Below are 16,097 nucleotides of genomic sequence, written 5' to 3' on the forward strand. Positions count from 1 at the left end.
AAAAAAAAAAAAAAAAATTAAATAAATAAAATGTGATAAACAATAAGGCAGATGAAAATCTATTTACTAGACTCTTAGCATAATTTTTAAGTTCATGACTATATTTATCAAATACTGCTTTTTGATAATGTTTGATCACCAAAACTTTTCGTCATTTCCTATATAATTTTTGTATCTTATACTTTGCTGTTTTTAAAAAAGGATTAGCAGTCCCAATATAAAAATACACTTAGGGTAAAGTTTTATTTGTTTGTTCGAATTAATAAGAGCAAATACCTAGGCTTTGGGGCTGCCAGCAGGAGTGCCATGGTGAGAGGCACTGGCAGGGAATGCGGAAGTGAGCACTGGTCCCCAGCCCCAGGCCAAGAGCCTTGGTTTGCCCACTAGGATTGTTTTAAGAAAATGGCAGACAAACCAGACATAGGGGAAATCGCCAGCTACAATAAGGCCAAGCTGAAGAAAACGGAGATGCAGGAGAACACCCTGCTGACCAAAGAGGCCATTGAGCAGGAGAAGCGGAGTGAAATTTCCTAAGAGCCTGGAGGATTCCCCACCCCTGTCATCTTCGAGACCCCAGTAGTGATGTGGAAGAAGAATCACCACAAGATGGACACAAGCCACAAGCTGTGCTGTGAACCTGGGCACTCCGTGCTGATGCCACCAGCCTGAGGGTCCCTATCGATCCAATCAGACTGCCAAATTCTCTGGTTTGCCCCAGGATATTATAGAAAATTATTTGCATGAATAATGAAAACACAGCTCATGGCAAAAAATAAAATAAAATAAAAATGTACTAGTTAGTTGGGAAAAATTTAGTAATTCCTTCCGGGCTTCCTGGTAGATAAAAGCAAAAAAGAAAATACTTGGGTTATATACACACAAATTCAGAAAAAAAAAAAAAAAAGACAAACATTATCCTAGGACCAAATACTAGGAAGAATCTGCGAAGATTCTGATGTAAAAGAATACTGACTAATTTCATAGAAACTATCTTTGACTATAACCTGAGAAAAAATAAAACGTTCTATTGTCCCTCTTAAAATGCATTACACTGTAACTCACCTGTCTTTCAGTCACAAGGATAGAGGTTATAGATGTAAAAGGAAGAGAAGATTACTATAATCTATTGGTAAATGCTGGATAGCATCAATGGATTCTCAGTTGAATCCTCAGAGTGTCTCAAATAGAAAAATATGGTGGCAATAGATGCAGACAGCACAGCTCTTTCTGGGAAAAATTAGAAGCCTGATGTTCTTTTAGAAACACATTTCCACAGTGGTAGTCTGCAAGGAAAACTGCAAAAAAGCTTATCTTTGCTTTCAGTATACTTTGAACCCGCTTCAGCATTATAAGAAAGGCTCAAAAAAGACCCTCAAGTAACTCGCCTTGATACATGGGAGAAAAAAATTTGGTTTTAAAAAAAGTTAAAAGCTTCAGGCTTTTGTTTTTGTTTTTGGCAACATAAAGAGTAGAAGTTGCTTCACTTAATGCATATTAGGAGCAATTCCACTGCGTGAAAAAACATTCAAATATAAGCCTTAAAAAAAATAAAAAGGTTAGGTTAACAGTATTTCATAGTGTCTGACATTGAAATTTCACTTACCAAAAGACCACAGTTGGGCCGGGCGCAGTGGCTCACACCTGTAATCCCAGCACTTTGGGAGACCAAGGCGGGCAGATCACTTGAGGTCAGGAGTTCAAGGCCAGCCTGGCCAACATGGTGAAACCCCATCTCTACCAAAAATACAAAACTTAGCCAGGCATGGTGGTGAGCGCCTGTAAGCCCAGGTACTCAGGAGGCTGAGGCAGGAGAACTGCTTGAACCCAGGAGGTGGAGGTTGTAGTGAGCCGAGATCATGCCACTGCACTCCAGCCTGGGCAACAGAACAAGACTCCATCTCAAAAAAAAAAAAAAAAGCCTACAGTTATACTAAATCTAGCAGTTGTATCTAGAAGCTCTGAACAAGTATGGACAATCTTTTACACAACCATTTGTTTTCCATATTGTATCTTGTTACAGAATTAAGAGCTGATAAAAGATCAACAAATGCTTTGAAAAGTCTTGTTTTAAACCATCTTCTCAACACAATTAAACAATGTAAACAGTGATTAATAGTGGAATTATTAAGCCTAAAACTCCCATTACTCTTATCTGATTCTGGAGAAAATTCTACAATCTGTTGAGAAAAACAGTTTTAAAGTACTATTTAGCAAACTAATGGGTCTATAATTCTAAGATTATAGGGCCTTTCCATTATTTGTTTATTTTCTGGGGTTTCTTGTTTGGAGGGCTTTTTTCTTTTTCTTTTCCCTTTTTCATTTTTTATTTTTTTCCTTTGGTGTGCCCCACCTCCCTTTTTTTGTTTGTTTGTTTTGTTTTTAAGATAAGGTAAGCTACACCTTGAGTCTCTAATTAAAGATCACTACCTGAAAAGTAGTGATCTTCAGTAAGGGTAAACATTTTGACAAGGACAGGAACTAAACAAATCTGACAGCAAGAAATCTCCCAGGTTCCAGGTTCAGTTCAATTTCACTAGGGAAAAAAAAAAAAAAAAGAGAGAGAGAGAGATTCCCCAAGGCCTGTTTCAACTTTAGGCCATTGGTCAGATGTTATAAAATGAATGCAACTGTAGAATTTCAACCTGAGAGAACATAAGAATCAACAAAATACGGCCAGGCGCAGTGGTTCATGCCTGTAATCCGGCATTTTGAGAGGCCAACGCAGGTGGATCACGAGGTCAGGAGATCGAGACCATCCTGGCCAACATGGCAAAACCCCATCTCTACTAAAAAATACAAAAATTAGGCAGGTGTGGTGGCGGGTGCCTGTAATCCCAGCTACTCAGGAGGTTGAGGCAGGGAGAACTGCTTGAACCCGGGAGGTGGAGGTTGCAGTGAGCAGAGATAGCGCCACTGCACTCCAGCCTGGGTGACAGAGCGAGACTCTGTCTCAAAAAAGAAAAAGAAAAGGAAAAAAAAACCTGGGCCGGATTACAATCACATCTGTAATCCCAGCACTATGGGAGGCTGAGGCGAGAGGATTGCTTGAGCTCAGGAGTTCGAGACCAGCCTGAACAACACAGTGAAACCCTGCCTCTATTAAAAAAAAAAAAAAAAGAAAGAAAGAAAAGGAAAAAATAATAAAATAAAAATACGAAACCAAACTCTCATTCCCTATGACTCATGGGAAACTTAAAAAATAAAATTTTTTTTAAAAGACCAGGTGCAGTGGCTCATGCCCATAATGCCAGCACTTTGGGAGGCCAAGGCAGGAGGATAGCTTGAGCCCAGAAGTTCAAGACCAGCCTGGGCAACATAGTGAGACCCTGTCTCTAAAAAAAATAAATAAATAAAATAATAAATACATAAACAACCAAATTCTTGCCATCCAAAATGAGCTCCTCTTCCTCTGCATTTTATTTTAAAAGCATTACAAACCCTCCATCTTTCTGAATTAGAAGTAATCTTTGACTCCCCTCCTCTTCTGTCTTATCAGTTACCAAGTTATTTTGATTCCTCAAGATCAGGAAGCTGGTAGTGAAAGAAAAATGATTCAAATCGAGGTTTGTCAAATGCCAAAAGACAAGGCTCCAATACACTGTATGTGCTTTGAAAGGGAGAAATAAGGAGTGACCTGGTTTGGTGTCCCTACCCAAATCTCATCTTGAATTGTAGCTCCCATAATTCCCTCATGTTGTGGGAGGGAACCGGTGGGAGATAAAAGAATCATGAGGGTGGTTTCTCCCACACTGTTCTCATGGTAGTGAATAAGTCTCAGGAGATCTGATGGTTTTATAAAGAGAAACACCTTTCACCTGGCTGTCATTCTCTCATCTGCTGCCCTGTAAGACATGCCTTTCACCATGATTGTGAGGCCTCCCCAGCCAGGTAGAACTGTAAGTCCATTAAACCTCTTTTTCTTATAAATTGCCCAGTTTCAGGTATGTCTTTATCAGCAGCGTGAAAACAGACTAATACAAGGAGATATTATAACAGATACCCTAGACAAAATGGATCCATGAGGGCAGGAGAAAACAAAAGTTATGTTCCCAGAGATCTAATGATGATGGTGTTGGCAGCAGTGATACTGCTACTCAGATCTGTTACTTACTGAGCTCTTGCTATTAATGAATGCCTGGTACCCTACGCTAAGGCTTTTATATATGTATTTTTTCTTATCTAAAGCTTATTACAAGCCTGCAGAGTAGATACTGTTATTAATGTCCATTAATGTTCATTTGAAAGTTAAGGATATTGAGGCTCAAAGACCTGCCCAAGATCACCCAGCTAGATTTGAATCTAGGTTCATGAATGCTTAACCATTGTGCTAAAACTGCCTTTGTTGTGTTTAACTGTGTAAGTGCCTTTTCTCCCCTGCTAGACAATAAGCTCCTGGGGGCAGTATCACATCTAGTTCTTCTTTATATCCTTCGGAGTAACGAGCACAGTGTCTATCACATACTAGGGTCCCTAAAATGTCTGCTGAATGAGTAAACTCTGCTGTGCTATAGGCTGCTTGTATCTAAACTATATAGAACCAGAATATTGTGGTTTTTAAAAACAATTTCTGTTTTTTTTTTTGAAACAAGGTCTCTCTATCACCCAGGCTGGAGTGCAATGGAGTGATCACAGCTCGCGGCAACCTCAACCTCCCCGGGCTCAGGTGATCCTCCCACCTCAGCCTCCCTAGTAGCTGGGACTACAGGCACACACGACCATACCCGGCTAATTTTTGTATTTTTTGTAGTGACAGAGTTTTTCCATGTTGCCCAGGCTGGTCTCAAACTCCTGGGCTCAATGAATCCTCTTGCCTCAGCCTCTCAAAGTGCTGGAATTAGAGGTGTGAGCCACCATGCATGGCCTAAAACAATTTTTTGATAAAATTTTTCTTTTATTCTTTGTTTTGAGACAGGGTCTCTGTTGCCCAGGCTGGAGTTCAGTGGCATAATCAGGGCTCACTGCAGCCTGACCTTCCGGGCTTAAGCGACTGTCCTGCCTCAGCACACCCCTGCACACCCCCAACCCCCGACACACACACACACACACACACACACACACACACACACACACACAGTAGCTGGGGCTATAGGCATGTGCCAACAAGCTCAGCAACTAATTTTTTTTTTTTTTAATTTTAGTAGAGACGATGGCTAAGTTGCCCATACTGGTCTCAAACTCCTGAGCTCAAATGATCCTCCTGCCTTGGCCTCCCAAAGGGCCGGGATTACAGGCTCACGTAAGCCACAGCGCTCGGCTGAGATTTTTCTTTTGGCTGTCATTGTTCTCTGTTCCTTCCTGCAATATCAAATCAGCTGTCTTAATTTACACACAAGTCTAAGTCAATGGGCCAAGGAGAAAATTCTGTGAGATCTGAGACAATCCCCCACCTCCAATATCTCTTTCTCAGAAGTTGATTGGCCTTTTTTTTTTTTACTCTGAATTTTATCTCTTTCTAGGATGTTCATGGTCTCAAAAAGACAGGCTCCTTATAAATGAGTTACCATTATAGAATTCAGTTTATAAATGCCAACTACATAACAGGTATAACTAAAACATGTGCTTTAAACCAATATTCACCAAAAAAAAGAAAGGACAAGCCAAGTCCCTATTCACAAAATAATCTCCTGAAAAAAATGTTTCATCATAGCCCCTTGAGTTTATCAATAGTATAAGAAGTTTCAAGGATAAGAGAGATTCACAAATATGTTTGCTGGTGTTTTAAAGAAAATGCTGGAATAAGTGATGGAAGTTATTATATATACACAATTTACCAGAGATTAATTAAATAGCACAGGTAGAAAGGGTTCTTTTCCTTTTAAAATCTATCTTGTTATAAAGACACTACTTTTAGACTTGAATAAACAAAAACGCTCTCCTTTATCGTGAAGGGGAAGGTCTGAGTTAACTGCATAAAACAACACCTTTATGTTTTTAACTTGTAAATAGTTCATTATTTTGTTTCAAGAAGTATTTCACATTTATGCCTAAAGGCAAAAAAAAAACTGATTTAATTAAAATACACTGTAGTTATGTATTCTTTCTTTGACCAAGAGAAGAGCTCTCTTTCAACTAAGATTTTGTTTCTGGTAATAGTGATTATCCTAATATAGGATAGAAAAAGTGTATATTCCATTGTATAACCATACATAATTTTGTCGAATTGAACATGAGTCATCACTTTAAGATTCCACAAGTATCTACTCAATTCACTCAAGTAAATAATCAAATGTCACATTTTCTGACATAGTTATAAAAGTAATCAGAAAAACACTAAACTCTAATATTGTAATTACATTTAAAACTAAAATTCTATCTCTGAATTAAGACTAATCAATATTAAGAAAGAACGAGCCGGGTGCGGTGGCTCACGCCTGTAATCCCAGCACTTTGGAAGGCTGAGGCGGGTGAATCACCTGAAGTCAGGAGTTGGAGACCAGACTGGCCAACATGGTAAAACCCCGTCTCTACCAAAAATACAAAAATTAGCCAGGTGTGATGGCGGGCACCTGTAGTCCCAGCTACCTGGCAGGCTGAGGCAGAAGAATCGCTTGAATCTGGGAGGCGGAGGTTGCAGTGAGCCAAGATTGTGCCATTGCACCCCAGCCTGAGTGACAAGAGCAAAACTCCATTTCAAAAAAAAAAAACATTTTTGGGCCAAGCACAGTGGCTCATGCCTGTAATCCCAGCACTCTGGGAGGACGAGGTGGGCAGATCACTTGAGGTCTGAAAGTTCGAGACTAGCCTGGCCAACATGGCAAAACCCCGTCTGTGGTGGTACCCACCTATAATCTCACCTACCCGGGTGGCTGAGGCATGAAAATTGTTTGAACCTGGGAGGCGGAGGCTGCAGTGAACCGAGATCATGCCACTGCACTCCAGCCTGGGTGACAGAGCAAGACTGTCTTAAAAAAAAAAAAAAAAAATTTTCATCTCAATATTTCTGAAATCTGTAAAAAAACTAAAATCAAAGAACATTTTTGGTAGCAACAATTTATCAAATCAAGCCTTCTTGAGGAAATTAAGGTTTCTAAAGGAGCAATTTTAAATTATGCTTTAGTAAAGTCCACCCCAACAAATTAGTAATTAATCTTTTTCTGTGTCAAAACAAACCTAAGAAGGCTTAACTATTTTCAAAAATTTCTAATTTAAGTTACCCAAAAAAAACCTGCAAGTTTATCATTTGCAATTTTAAAATGATTTATGTGAAAGCTATGATTTAGTGAAGAAGTATGTTATGTCAGAAAACAGATAAACGAAAGACAAGTCAAGGGTTGCCAAAATCCCAGTTTATAGTTGTAAATTCCTAAGGTTTTAAAGCACAGCTACAGGCTAACTGCCCAAAGACCTGCTACCCACTGACTTTTGTGAAGGACTTGAGTTAATGGCAGGGCATGCCAATTTACTACAGGCAGCTAATGGTGCAACATTTTGACAAAAGAACTGGATTTGGTTACAGGCTGTTCCTATTATCACTGCAGTCTAGATTTATGGTTTCTAACACCGGCCCTACAAGAAATAATGGAAATGATGACAACAACAATCCCCACTAGACAACAGACTGCAGAAAAGCATGCAATAAACCACAATCTGAAGACACCAGAAAACTAAACATCCTTGAAAATACCTCAAACACGAGGCAGGTGTCAGCAAATTACCCATTCAAATATTTCTACAACTTCTCAAATTTCAACACAAAAAAAATCTCAGTCTCTAAAGTAATCTAAAACCAAACAATATCTAAATATACTTATTATTGCCTACTATATATTAATTCTTTTAATGACCAAAGATGCTGTGTTTCATTTGAACAGATTTATGAAACTCTATCGTTAGTTAAAAATTAATACTGACTATACTGCTTTTCAAATAACATTAAAGAGAAAAATACTCCAAATAACATTTTTAAAAATATTTCAAAAGAAAAAAAGCAACAGTTCATAGCAAAGGGCACATGTTTCCAACTGTATTCAAAGAGGAAGAGCACTGAAAAGAAGAAACACATTTGATTCAGCATTTAAAAATAAATATATAATCAAACCTTAAACCAGCTAAAACTGATGAAAGGTAGGAAAAGTGGCCAAATGTTAACAAAAAAAAAAAAAAAAAAAACAAGAACTTTGTCAATACACTTAAAAAACTATGTCAAGGCTATAAGGTACATACCAAACAAATGGAGCTGTTTGTCTATAATTAGCCACCAGTTAATCTTTATGAGAAACAGAGGTTGAGAAAAATCAAATGTATATTCTAAACACAACCAAAGAGAGCCCCACAAACTTTTCTCTGAGAAATGAAAGCATCTTCAAGGTATGCCCTAGAATTGTAATATATCTGTCCCTTCTGAAGTTTACAACGGTACGTTACCACTAAAAGTGGGCACTCTCTTTCCCCTCTTACAACAATTTGCTCCTATAAACTTAGGAAGGGGCAGAGCCGTAGCCATAAACACAGGTCACAAGTAGTAGGTAATCAAATGCTATCTTCAGTTTCCCAGGTCTTTACTCACAGCTTATTCTATAGGTTTTAACTCTTCAAATAAGGAATTCATGTAGTCTAGGTCAAATGATCATGATATTAAGATGAACAGTACCATCATATTCACTGCTACAGGATCCTCAAATATTTCACTTTTCACACAATAAAATATCTCCATTGCTTATGTTAAAACCTCTCCAGGCTGGGCGCGTTGGCTCACGCCTGTAATCCCAGCACTTTGGGAGGCCAAGGCAGGTGGATCACTTGAGGTTAGAAGTTTGAGACCAGCCTGAACAACACGGTGAAACCCCGTCCCCACTAAAACTATTTTTTTAAAAATTAGCTGGGCATGGTTGCGCACGCCTGTAATCCCAGCTCCTCAGGAGGTTGAGGCAGGAGAATAGCTTGAACCTCGGAGGCGGGGGTTGCAGTGAGCCAGGATTGTGCCACTGCACTCCAGCCTGGGCAACAGAGCGAGACTCCGTCTCAAAAACAAAACAAACAAACAAAAAAAAACAAAACAGTATTATTTCTACGGTTGCCAAGATAACCTTAGAAATAGACAACATAATGACAAAATAAACAAAATTGCCTTTCTCATGAAAACCAAAGAACATATACACATTTCAAATCTTGATAGCTTCTAAAATTTTTTCAAGTTATTTTTAAGAACCACCATTGGCAGGGCGAGGTGGCTCACACCTGTAATCCCAGAACTTTAGGAAGCCAAGGCAGGAGGATCACTTGAGGCCAGGAATTCGAGACCAGCCTGGCCAACATGGTGAAACCCCATCTCTACTAAAAATACAAAAATTATGAAAAATACAAAAATTAGCGGGCATCGTGATGCACGCCTGTAATCCCAGCTACTCAGGGGCTGAAGCACGAGAATTGCTTGAACCCAGGAGGCAGAGGTTGCAGTGAGCCGAGATCACACCACTGCACTCCAGCCTGGGCAACAGAGCAAGACTCTCAAAAAAACAAAAACAAAAACAAAACAAAGGCCGGATTCGGTGGCTCATGCCTGTAATCCCAGCACTTGGGGAGGCAGCAGAAGTGGATGGATCACCTGAGGTCAGGAGTTTGAGACCAGCCTGGCCAACATGGCAAAACCCCATCTCTACTAAAAATACAAAAATTAGCCAGGCTCGGTGGCGCATGACTGTAGTCCCACCTACTTGGGAGGCTGAGGCAGGAGAATCACTTGAACCTGGGAGGCAGAGGTTGCAGTGAGCTGAGATAGTGCCACTGTACTCCAGCCTGGGTGATAAAACGAGACTCCATCTTGGAAAAAAAAAAATAGCTGGGTGTGGTGGTACGTGCCTGTAGTCCCAGCAACTCGGGAGGCTGAGGCAGGAGAATCGCTTGAAGCCAGGAGGCAGAGGTTGCAATGAGCCGAGATTGCACCTGCACTCCAGCCTGGGTAACAGAACAAGACTCTGTATCAAAAAAGAACTACCACAAACTCTTTTTATAGATGGCAACCAAAACCTAAGGTACTTAAGAGTCTAAAAAATGTACTTACCACTAAATTATACCAGTATTCATATAATGGTATAAATTATGCCATTTTAATCTAAGATAAACACCAGTGGTTTCTTTTATCTATTTCCCCAAGACAAAGAGATCGTGAATACTAAGCCCCAAAGCCAAGGAAGGGTATAAACTCTTCTTTCAAAATTACCAACACGGCCGGGTGTGGTGGCTCACACCTGTAATTCCAGCACTTTGGGAGGCCAAGGCGGGAGGATCACCTGAGGTCAGGAGTTTGAGACCAGCCTGGCCAACTAGTTGAAACCCCGTCTCTACTAAAAATGCAAAAATTAGCTGGGCATGGTGGCACGCCCCTGTAATCCCAGCTACTCGGGAGGCTGAGGTGGGAAAATTGCTTGAACGCAGGAGGCAGAGGCTGCAGTGGGCAGAGATCACGCTACTGCACTACAACCTGGGCAACAGAGCGAGAGCCCACCTCAAAAAAAAAAAAAAAAATCACCAACATTTGCCATTTTCAAAATGTCCAGGTTTTTAGTTCCTGGAATCAACAATCAGTTCAAATTCTAAGGTATTATGTAGTAATTCTAAGACATTAATAATGGTTCTAAAATTATTAGGGATGCTTGATTTGCCCACTGCAAACTACAGAACACCTTCTGGCAATGCCAGACTAATCTTTGCACCACAGCTCATAGCTCTAAGGCTGATAGCTGGCAGAGCCCACTTTGTTCTTGTATGTCCTAAAAATCAGGAATATGACTATGAGGAGACAGTGAGACCTACCCTCCCCACCCCGAGAGGGGAGCTAATAGAGACAACCTCCGATTTCTATTCACAAGTGGAATGAGAATAGAGGGAGAAAAATGGCAGACAGGATAACCAGGCAAAAAAAAAAAAAAAAAGACTAGAGGTGACTAATAAGGCAGATACTGCTGTATCCACCCATGTTCCAGTTACTAGAGTTACAAAAGTCATTGCTATTAACCCAAAAAGAAAGGCAGTAAAACAGTCAAGTGAAACTTTTCTCTCCCACCCCCAAGAGCTCAAACTAAAATTGGGATTTGGCTCTTCCTTAAATGGAACAAGTGGCTACATCAAGTTAATTCAAAAGACTTGGTATTTACTCAGCCTTTTCAAGGCACTTTACCATCATTAATTATTTCTCAGTGAGGCAGCAAAGGATTACCCTGACCATTTCACTGATGCGGAAACAGACACCAACAGCAAAGGGAACAGGGGCAGGAAGAGGGGTGATAGGAAGCATCTGGGAGGAACAGGCAGGCAGCTAAAAAGGAACAAGCCCAAAAGAAAATAAGAGTCACATCTGGCTTATAGCTGACGATCATAACCCTTATTTGTTATTTCTGAGCTCAGAGATTTCTGCAATATTTTGAAAAAACAAAGCGCTTTAAAATACCAGTTAAAACTTAATTACAGCTTAAACTACTTAGTAATAGAAGTTGCTTAGTATTAAAAAATAATCTCCAGAGCACATACTGATTTCTATTTATACCAGCAACTCATTTTTCCCCTCAAGCTTAACCAGTATGTTATCTATTTGAACCAGAAAATAATCTCATGAAAATATATAGCTTTATATAATCCTAACCAAAAAATCACAAAGTTAATATCACGTAAGTCAGAAATAGTTTGCAGTTACACTCAGAATTTTGTTTGGAGAATTATGACAAAAATGCTGAATTCTCGAGTTCGCCCTTTGAATGAAAGGAATACTTGTTCTACATTCATATTGATTTTTTTAGCTATAACCCCCTGAAATTTTCAGGAATAAACTATGGGTGGAAAGCCTTAAACACTCTGAAATTAACACACATAGTGGGCTCTGAATAAACTGAACTCCACAGTAAAGACGGCACAGGTGCTTAATAAAGATGTGTTGATGGAATCATAAATCAAAAGGAGTGATCAACCACCTCATGAGAAAAACTGATACACCTTTTTTAGACTGACTGCAATGTTTTTTGTACATGTTATGACACTATCAACTTTAAAGCATCCGCACATATAATGCAGTAAAGTTACAGTAATCTTTTTTCCAACTACGAATTCCAAAGCAAATCAGGTTCTCTGAGGTAAACAAGTATAAACCCTTAAGTTCATATGGCTGCATGATATATATATAAAGTTCATTCAAAACTTTCAAAGCCAGTTTAAATGGTGTTTTTTCTTTACATTCTATCAAACTGTTTTAAAGGTTATAGATAAAGCTAAATACAAGGCATCAGGTGAATACTCATAAACTCAATCTTTTCTCAAAAATCCCACTGGATTCATTTCCAAAAGCTTATTTTCACATTCCTCCCATTAAATAGAAAAAAAAAAAACACAAACAGCCTGAAAGCACATTCACAATTGGAAATACTTTATTTAATGAGTAATTAAGAAAAATGAAAGGCAAAATCGTCATTATTGAAAAACATTTCCCTCGCTGTTATTGAAAAGAATTAAATATGCGTTTATGAACCATTGTTATAAAACAATTGCTCATCATAGGCAGCTGTACTCCATAAATGTTGTACATCTTAAAATACTTTTCCCTCAAAACAGAAATATGAATAGCTCTGGGGGCATTAAAATGTAGCAGCATCTGAAGCTGTTTCAGGGAAAAAAACAACTATCTCCAATAGTTTTGTAAATCATATGATCATAAGCAAGGTATTCACTTTCCCTGCCTCAGTTTACCCCCACTAACCGATCCATTAACTTTCCAGGGATGCCCCAAAGTAAGTCATAAACGTTAATCTCCTAATTTACAAACAAGAAGCAAATTTCAAGTTGCAATCACACTTTGTGATGCTTGACAAATGTTTAACAACCTCTTTTTAAAAAATCAATAGTCTCAAATGGGAGCCTGTAAGTAAATACTTGTGCTGCCCAAACATTTGGGGGTTGGGGGAGCCGAATTACAAGTCGGCCCAGGAAGCTATCTATGCACAACCTCGAGGCGCAAAATCGAGCAAATTCGCCTAGACCCATTCTCCCTCCAGCTCTTCACACCTGGATGGGGCGCAAGCACGATCCAGATGGAAAAAGCGAGAAAGGTAAGAAACCATTTCGGGACTGTTTCTAAGTGACGGCAGCAACTTTTTTTCGGTCAGGCCGCAAGGCCGCCTCTCCGCCCCTCAGGAGGCTTAGAGCCCCCCCTCGCCTCCCCGCCAGCCCCGGACGGGACGCGCCCTCCGGTCCCGCTGCACCGCTAGGGTGAGGCACCGGCGCCCCCAGCCCCCACCAGGAGCCCGGCGGCGCGCACCTGGCACCAGGATTCGCGCCCGCACGCCGCCACAGGCGCATCCTTCCGGGCCGACATTTCCCTCCCAAACTCCAAAAGTTACCTCAGCCCAGACCAGACAAAGTCTACCTCCCTCCTCGGCCCCGCCGCCCACGGTGACGCCCCCCAGGCCCCGGCCCGGCCCTACCCACGACAGGGAGGATGCGCCGGAGAGCGCTGTCCGCGCTGCAGGCGAGGGGACGGGTGGAAGCTATCGGCCGGGCGCCCAAACCCCGCGGCGGCGAAGAGGCCCAGGGCGGCGTGAGGGGAAGCGCGAGAGCGGCTGAGGGGCGTCCGCGGAGAGCGCCGGGGGCGGGAGACCGGAGCGCGAGGCCGAGCTGAGATGGGACATCGGCGGGATCGTAAGGGGGCGTTCCTCTCACGGGACGCGCGCTGATGGCTTCTACCCGCCCGCCCACGGACAACGGTCAGGGTCCGTGAGACAACTCCGCCTCTCCATTCTTTACGGGGCCCGGAATCACCACATACCTCCAGTATCGTCGGTGAAAACAACGAAATTCTGTCCCACCGATCGCGCGAGCCGGCACCGAGGTTCACGCCGCCGCCGCCATGTTTGAGAAGCCGCGCGCGGAGCCGCGCATGCCCCGCAACCGCCACTGCCGCCCCGCCCCCCGCGCGGCCGGCCCGCGTGCCCTGCGGTTGCCGCGAGCACGCCCTTTGACCGCCGCCGCGTGCGGGGCCCAAGCCCGGGTCAAGCCGAGCGCCACCGCAGGCAGTGGCGGACCGTGAGACACTGTGAGCCCGGGAAAGCCCTTGGCACTTTGCCTCCTACCCCCCACGCCTACGCCAAATGAAAAACCAGTCGCAGCCCAAGCACCCGAGGCCGTGGGGAGACCCTCGATGGAACCCCGGGTTCCGCGTCAAGTTCCATCCCGGGAACTCGCTCCCCTTCGCTGTCGCCTTCGAATCCTGGCCACCACCCACCCTGGCCACGCACCTAGAAAGCAGGCGCTTCCCTCGGAACTCAAGCAAGTTCGAGGAGCAGGGAGAAGCAGCTAGTTACAGCAGCTTGAGGAAAGCCACTGCTTGGCGGGTTGCAGCATAGTCCTTGAAACTGCTTTTTTTTTCCATGAGTTTTTGCCACGCATTCCCCTCCCAGCTTCACTCTCTGGATTTCGTTCTTCCTCTAAGCCCAGGGTTGAGCTAACGGGAACTAGATGAACCCGCAGGGGGAAATCACTTGCTTACTGACTCAGGAGCATCCCCGAGAGTGCGTTTTGGGGTCCCTTCTGCCCGCTCCCTTTCCCACCGGGCAAGGCCCATAGCGCAAGTGGAGGTCCCACCAAGGAGGGGTCGTAAAAATAGCTTTAAAACGACCAGTGAATCTCTCAGCACAAATTACAGCAAACAGAACGCCGGAGAAAAACATCTGTCCCTCGTTCTCAGGTTAGGTATAAGCTGATTTCAAACTTTTGTTTGAAAAATAATACAATGTGCTATGTTAGCCAAAAACAAACCATTGGTAGGGCTTCTCTCTCTAGAACTCTTTCCAAAGCTGGGTGTAGGTTTTGCATCTGTGATCACCTAACTTAGTGCAGAGGGCATGATACACTTTTTAAATCATAATTTGGAAATCAGAGCTTAAAACTAAGAACAAAAAACTCCTGTGGAATATATCCATTGTCTACAACGCAGGATAGAATTTTCCAGTTGCAGCTTCTGCAGTATTAAGCAAAAGTCAAAGTGTTTATTATATCTAAACATTGGCAAGTGGCACAGAATCAAATGGATGTATTATTTAATCCTTTAAAAATGAAAACCTAAATGTTAATGCCAAATTCAAGTAAACTTTAAGGCGAAAATAGAAAGACTAGGTTGATGATATGCAAATATTAAAGTGAGATTTGGTCGTATCAATTCTATAATGTATATCACATAGGAGAAAATGTTGAGAGTGTTCTAAGATGAAGGTTCAAACATGTTTTTTTATTTGTTTTGTTTTTTGAGACAAGAGTCTCGTTTTGTCGCCCAGGCTGGAGAGCAGTGGCACGATCTCGGCTCACTGCAACCTCTGCCTTCCGGGTTCAAGCGATTCTCCTGCCTCAGCCTCCCGAGTAGCTGGGACTACAGGCGCGTGCCACTAGGCCCGGCTAATTTTTTGTATTTTTAGTAGAGACGGGGGTTTCATCGTGTTAGCCAGGATGGTCTCGATCTCCTGACCTCATGATCCATCCGCCTCTGCCTCCCAAAGTGCTGGGATTACAGGCGTGAGCCACCACGCCCGGCCCAAACATGTTTTTAAAAGCCAGAAAGAGGCCGGACGCGGTGGCTCACACCTGTAATCCCAGCACTTTGGGAGGCCGAGGCGAGTGGATCACCTGAGATCGGGAGTTGGAGACCAGCCTGACCAACATGGAGAAACTCCGTCTCTACTAAAAGTACAAAATATTAGCCGAGCGTGGTGGCACGCGCCTGTAATCCCAGCTACTCGGGAGGCTGAGGCAGGAGAATCACTTGAACCCGGGAAGCAGAGGTTGCCGTGAGCCGAGATCGCACCATTGCACTCCAGCCTGGGCAACAAGAGCGAAATTCTGTCTCAAAAAAAAAAAAAAAGAAAAAAAAAAAGCCAGAAGGAGATCTTTAACAGAAAGAAATTAAACAGATTTAATCTAAACAAACCTTATTATGGGCACCAGCAGGGCTGAGGAGGACTTAAATTCTTAATTAGTGGCCACTGTCCTCCTAATCCCGATGCAATGGAAATATTTGAAATTCATCTTTACATTCTATGTATGAAAGATTTATTTGGGACTCCATCTCAAAAAAAAAGAAAGATTTACTTTGGCTTACCACGTACCTTTTTTACGTCTATGGACTC

At 42.2% G+C, this 16,097-nt stretch overlaps 2 protein-coding genes across 3 annotated transcripts in view; one reads left to right on the forward strand and one right to left on the reverse strand.

Moving 5' to 3' along the window:
* The window catches only part of SCML2 (Scm polycomb group protein like 2), a 140,503-nt gene extending 126,659 nt beyond the window's left edge, over window positions 1-13,844 (reverse strand). Inside the window, exon 1 of one of the 2 annotated variants that reach the window (XM_032756653.2) lies at window positions 13,748-13,844. The gene's annotated coding sequence lies outside the window, so the exon portion shown is untranslated. The remainder of the gene's footprint in view (window positions 1-13,747) is intronic. The other variant, XM_032756655.2, reaches the window with a different exon arrangement.
* Window positions 403-534, forward strand: LOC116811557 (thymosin beta-10-like). Its single transcript, XM_032756657.1, has one exon. It carries the CDS (start codon window positions 403-405, stop codon window positions 532-534), a length of 132 nt encoding a protein of 43 aa, XP_032612548.1.
* Window positions 13,845-16,097: the final 2,253 nt, after the last annotated feature.

Source organism: Hylobates moloch, unplaced genomic scaffold, assembly GCF_009828535.3.
Source record: "Hylobates moloch isolate HMO894 unplaced genomic scaffold, HMol_V3 SCAFFOLD_7, whole genome shotgun sequence".
Taxonomy (NCBI): domain Eukaryota; kingdom Metazoa; phylum Chordata; class Mammalia; order Primates; family Hylobatidae; genus Hylobates; species Hylobates moloch.

Coding starts and splice junctions, on each gene's coding strand:
- LOC116811557 (XM_032756657.1), top strand. CDS start 403: ATGGCAGACAAACCAGACATAGGGGAAATCGCCAGCTACAATAAGGCC.